At 38.4% G+C, this 5,734-nt stretch overlaps 1 protein-coding gene across 1 annotated transcript in view; it reads left to right on the top strand.

The window, feature by feature from the left end:
- Positions 1 to 5,734, top strand: part of rapgef6 (Rap guanine nucleotide exchange factor (GEF) 6) — a 149,887-nt gene that overhangs the window by 23,131 nt on the left and 121,022 nt on the right. The window contains exons 2-3 of the mRNA XM_007572570.2: positions 1,668 to 1,738; positions 3,148 to 3,204. Of these exons, the coding sequence (XP_007572632.1) occupies positions 1,668 to 1,738; positions 3,148 to 3,204 (128 nt within the window). The remainder of the gene's footprint in view (positions 1 to 1,667; positions 1,739 to 3,147; positions 3,205 to 5,734) is intronic.

The following is a 5,734-nucleotide window of genomic DNA, read 5'->3' as shown; positions in this document are numbered from 1 at the left end:
TGATCTTTGAGAATCTGTTTCTGCATTGTATTACTTGAATGATGCATCATCTTCAAACAGACTGATTCATTAGATTGTCTTTTCATCTTGACTTTTCAAAAGTATTGATCTTTTAAATCTTACTTTATACTTCATCTAAATTGCTCAGAAGCCAGTTCTGCTTTGTCATCATCTAACCAGTTAAACTTCAAACAGCTTGTAATGACTCATTTTTTTCATTTTTTCACTGTATTTTTACACTGAATTATAGTTGCATCAGGCGTGTTGCAGCCTGGGCGTTAAAACCTTTTGATGTCTAAAGTGTTGTAGTGTCAAATCGCACCGTCTGGATCTGATGGCAAAAGAAAATCTTTCTTTTTTTTGCAATGCTTTGAGCATCTTGACACTTGGAAAACTGTCACAAAATCTTTCACGTCTCTCAAGTTTGCATTGCTGCTTCAACTGTTTTCTGTCTTTAAGATTTTCTACAGAGAAAAGAATCGGATGTTTTCTTTATAAACCAGTCTCTTCTCATTTTGTGTTTTCTGTTCAGTCCACCTGTTAAAAATGAACGTCTTGCAGCCACAGTTTGATCTCACATATGAAGCTGTTCCTGCCACCCTCTGTTGTCCTCTAAATGTTTTGACAGCTGTCCCTGATAGAGCTCTATTTTAAGTCCATCAGTGGGTATATCACTGTGGGTGTGTGTGTGTGTGTGTGTGGCTGTCATGTGGGTGCATAAGTGGTTTGGCCGTCTGTCTTCTTTGAGGATGTCAACTTGATAGTCGGTGTTTGACTCGGGCCAAGTGGCTGCTGCCAACTTAAAGCTCTTGATTTATACAGTGCAGAGACGTTCCTCTCTGAAAAATGAGACGATATTTGAAAAGCTGTAGGTTATGATTAACAGGAAACAAGCAGGTTGACATTTAAAGAAGCACTAATTGGTGCATTTTATGTGAATTTTATTTGAGTTTGCGTGCGTAGGTTAGAAATGTGGAGGGGATGTCCAAAGTGCGGCCCGGGGGCCGTTTATGGCCATCTGAAGGATTTTGTGTGGCCCTGACCTCACTTCTAGAATGGAGCAAAGTGTAGGCATTTTTCATCTTTTAGGGAAAGACTTTTTTTTCACAGATAAATGATTCCCAATTCCCAATAATTAACAATGTTTCTGCTTTTGTCTCAGCTTTAGAGAAACTAGAACCACGAACATCGACCCACTTTTACTCAAACACAAATCATCTGCAGCTCAAATAAAAAAAACAATCAAAAAGTTTGAAACTGTCTGACATTAACACAGTTGTACGAAACCTTTTTATGTTTTGCCTCTACAATGATTCACAGATCCATTTTGTTGAGTTAAATTTTACATTTTTATTACTGAGCAGATAAAATTGAACAGGCAGAAAAAGTTTCTTTTAAAGGGGCAGTATTTATCTTGTGACGACTTCCTGAAGGCAGAGTGTCAGAGTAGGAGCTTCTTAAAGAGACAGAGACCCTTTAAGTCATGTTTGATGTATAACAACTGAAGGTAAAATAATTACTGGATTGTACTATAAAATGCGCCTTGGAAATAATTTTTGTGGCTCTGAAGTGATTTTAACTTTAACTTAACTCGGCCTTAATGGCAAAAAGTTTTGACACCCTTGCTCTTTTCCTAAAAATAGTTTTCTTCTTTTTCTGTTTGGCAGGATCTACACATCATCTATTGCCACCTCTACCAAATGGACGTCCTGTCGCACCTCAGGGAACATCAGCTAAGGTACTTTAATATTGATCCCACTCTTTAAGAGCTTCTACATTTGCCGTATTTTGGCTTTCCCAAACCATCTTTACTAATATTTAGGATGAATTAGCTTGGTGGCATCCAAGAAAACAAGCCACTTAATTTGGTGAAGAAGCTATAAGATAACGAAACAAAATTATCAGTGTTGTTTCTCTTTGAACAAACTAGATGGTCAAACAGAATGTTTGATAAGTTATAACGCTGTTTAAACATAATATGACAATAAATTTGGCTCTAATAATCCTGTCACAGTAACAAATTACTGATATCATTTTAATTATTTTTTTCTTACACAATGATGCACTGAAGACGTGAGCAGAGTGCAAACAGATGTCTATAAACATCAGTTTAAAGGTTAGCAGGAGATGCATGTTCTCCCAGATGAAGATGATCCAGGGACCAGATGTCTTTATTTTTTGTGAAAAGGAACTCCATCCTCCAACATATACTAAGAAAATTTGAGAATATATTTGGTCAGTTTGTCCCAATCAAATATTTAAAAAAAATGTATTAGTCTTCCTGGACTGCCTTTTGTCCTTGGTTTAGTCATTTATTTTGAAAAACAGTTCAGTTAGCCTCTGTAAAAGTTCAGAAATCCTCCAACCAGTAGACCTGGTGTAAAAGTCTGTTAAATTGGAGTTTATTTAACTTTATTTTGAATTCTGTCTTCATTGTTTTTCTTGTAATGTTGATTCAAACTAATCTTTTGCCTGATAAGAGGCAATATGTTACAGAAACATATAGAAAATATTCTTTTGTTTTGATTTTTATAATTCTGTGTGTATAAAAAAGCTAAGGAACAATAAGCTAATAATGCTTCCACCTGCCCTTTTTGTGGAAGCCAGGAATGTAAATATTGTTTCTCCGTTTCTGTTTTAGTTTTGACTACTTTTCTCCCCGTTTCATTTTATTTTGTCTTTTTCAGCCTTGAGTTTGTTTTTGACTTGTGCTTTAAAAATGACTTTGTTAAATCCACAAACAGTAATATAATACATGTATATGTGTAATTAAGCCCATGTCTACACCTGTGTATATTTAAGGCCTTTCGTGATGCATTTGTCTGATGAATTGCATGGACTTTATGTCAAACCGTTAAAGTTACGCATCTTTCCAATCCTACTGTCTTCTATACAAATTCAGCTTCATTTCTGTGCGTTTTATAGGATAAATGTAAGAGTACAGTAAAAAAGCCCTGCAGTTGGGTCGGTGCACACAGAAGGTAAAAGCCATCCGTCTTTCTGCAGCAAGCTGCCATGCAGTTAAGGCGTTCTCTTAGCTCGGTGCCTCCGGGGAAAACATGATGGATCTGTGATGGTTTTCATGAGCGAGAAGTGAACTGATGGCTTCTGGGAGAAAAAGCTAACATGTTTGTGTGTGTCTCTCAGGTCGATGTGCACCTCTGCCAGGTATGAGAGGCATGAGGCTAACCACTACCTGTTTTAGTAAGTACAAGCTCTCAATAAATGAAACTGTTCCTGCTGCATTTACTGCCTTTTATATTCCCTCATCTTCTGCTCTGATTATCAAGAACGTCCTCTGAAGTGCAGTCCCTTCTTGTGAATGTTTCTGCTGTTCCTCCAGTCCAGTCTGTTGTCCAGGTGGACACTGAGGTTTTTCTGCTCCTCCTCCACTACTTCTTCTACGATGGAAATAGTTTGATGTAATCCAGTTTCTATTGAAATCTCCAATCCTGCGTAGGCTTTCCATGATAGGAACATTTTGTCCCAGAAGTTGCTGCGATTGGCGATAATATTGTCGTTTTGAGATAATTTTCCTTTAATGTAATGCCGTAATAATGCAAGAAGACATTCTAAAAGTTAAATAAACTTTTAAATTCTAACAAACATTTACATTTAGAACTAGAAGACATTTTAGATATCCAAACCTAAAACAACAGAAACAAGTAAAACTAGAATTGCGAGCAGTTAAAATGGGTTCCTCAGTGATGTGTTGGTGTGTTTGGCATGTTTACAGCAACGCTCAGTGGTTTGATTTATTGGGTTTGTTTGGATGATCACTTTTCTTAAACCGATCAGGTGTGGAAACAAACATCTCCACTACATTATTTTAAAAAGACCCAGCTACGTGTGGACTAGGCCTTCATTTCAGCTTCATCTGACTAAAGCACATTCTCTCACACCTTTGCTCTGCCTCCTTCTGGACTTGGATAATATTGAACTAATATTAAATGATTAATACTTCCCCTATTGACAGATTCTGAGCCTTTTCGCTGCGTTTTGAATATTCCTCTTCCTGCAATGTCCTGGCTCTTTGTGGGGGTGTCACTAAGGGTTTTGCATCATCAGAAGCAAAATTTGCATCATAAGCTGTTCAAAGTCAGACAGAACCGTGATTAATGACCAGCAGGATGGAGCAAGATAAGAAGCGTGGCAGCAAGAGTTAGCAAAATGTGAGAGGAGCCGGTATGAAATAAGAAGCTGCGAAGGAGTTTTATTCAAAATATGAGGAGGGGATGCAGAGGAGGAAAGAAAACAAGATGTGAATATGCTAAACAGGTAGAGGGAGGAAAGAATAGCTGCGTCAAGATGGAGGGAAGATGACAAATGAGCCGAGCAGAGGAATGAGGAGGGATGAAGGCGTCCGAGATGTGGAGGGAATGAGGGCGACATGGGGCGGACAGCAACAGATGAAAGGATGAGACAGAAGCTCCTCATGCTGCTGATGCATTATCGTCCTCACTAGAATCACATTAGACACTCCGTAGTTTAATTTACCATCAAATAAACACACACGCCCGCCCTCTCTCCCTTCCTGTGATATATACTCTCCCACGTCTCCACCGGCGGCAAGTCTTAAGTACCTTAACCCCAACCAAAGCGCCTGCCATGTCCAATTACTCTTGAGCTGCACACACAAAAACAGCGATGAAAGCAATCAAAGTCTGTTCAATAAAGCTGCACTGATAGCTAATCGAGTTTCCCTCACTTAAATCCAACAAGTCGAGTAAAACACAAATCTTTTTTACTTTTTAAATGGGATTGTGTGGGGAGCTTTGCTATCTGTCAGAGCATGTAATGAAAGTACAATTAAGAAACTAACTAATTAAATGGGTGCTACTCGACATATACATTTCTACTTTTGGTGCAATTAAAAATTTGTTTTCTAATATTTGATTTACACTAAATTGATTAGCTTTATGTAAAAGTATAATTGCCCTCTTTCACTAGCCACCGCACAACTACTGGCAGACCTGCAGAATTAGGAAATCATCTAAAAGATCTGAAAAGCAATTTATCACGTTTCAAACTGAAGGAAACTTCTTTCCTTCAGTTTCCTTCAGCAGGTTGTTGCTAGGTAACCAAAGAGCGAGTGAGTTAGTTGATTCCTCCATTCTTTCTCCCAGAATGCTGTGCAGTTCTGGATTTTAGTTCAGTGAATATTCTACATTATGAATATTGAATATTTGATCAGTTATTGATTTATTCTCTTGAAACGATACATTTGCCATAAAACTAACACAGAGTTTCAGAAAGAGATTTGTCTCTGCTGCTTTTGGACCTGGATTGATGACTCTAAAACAGGGGTGTCAAACTCAATTTCACCGAGGGCCACTTCAGCATATTGGCCCCCCTCAACGGGCCACATTGACGGTACAAATCAGGAGTGGATCCCTGCTAAAACACCCCAGACAAAAGATTGACTTCCCTCATTCAGAGGCTGATAAGAAGCAAAGATTTAGTCTCAGAGGCAACTGAAATTAATTAATTAAAAAAAACCTTTCTGAATATCATCTCATCAGCCTATAAAATACTGGGGGGCCACATGTGGCCCCCGGGTCTTGAGTTTGACACGTGCATTACGCCATAGAACTGCCAATTGGTAATTGAAGTAAAGTAGCTTCGATTTCAAAGAAGCCTACATTGAAGTCGATTAGCAAATGAACCATCAGCAAAGAGGAAGGCTCTTGTCTCACTGCACCCCAAGAGATGCAGAACCTACAAAAACCATTTC

The sequence above is a fragment of the Poecilia formosa genome, unplaced genomic scaffold, assembly GCF_000485575.1.
Source record: "Poecilia formosa unplaced genomic scaffold, Poecilia_formosa-5.1.2 Scaffold304, whole genome shotgun sequence".
In the NCBI taxonomy this organism is placed as follows: domain Eukaryota; kingdom Metazoa; phylum Chordata; class Actinopteri; order Cyprinodontiformes; family Poeciliidae; genus Poecilia; species Poecilia formosa.
Note: the sequence above shows the minus strand (reverse complement) of the source record. Positions and strands in the feature narration are given on the sequence as shown.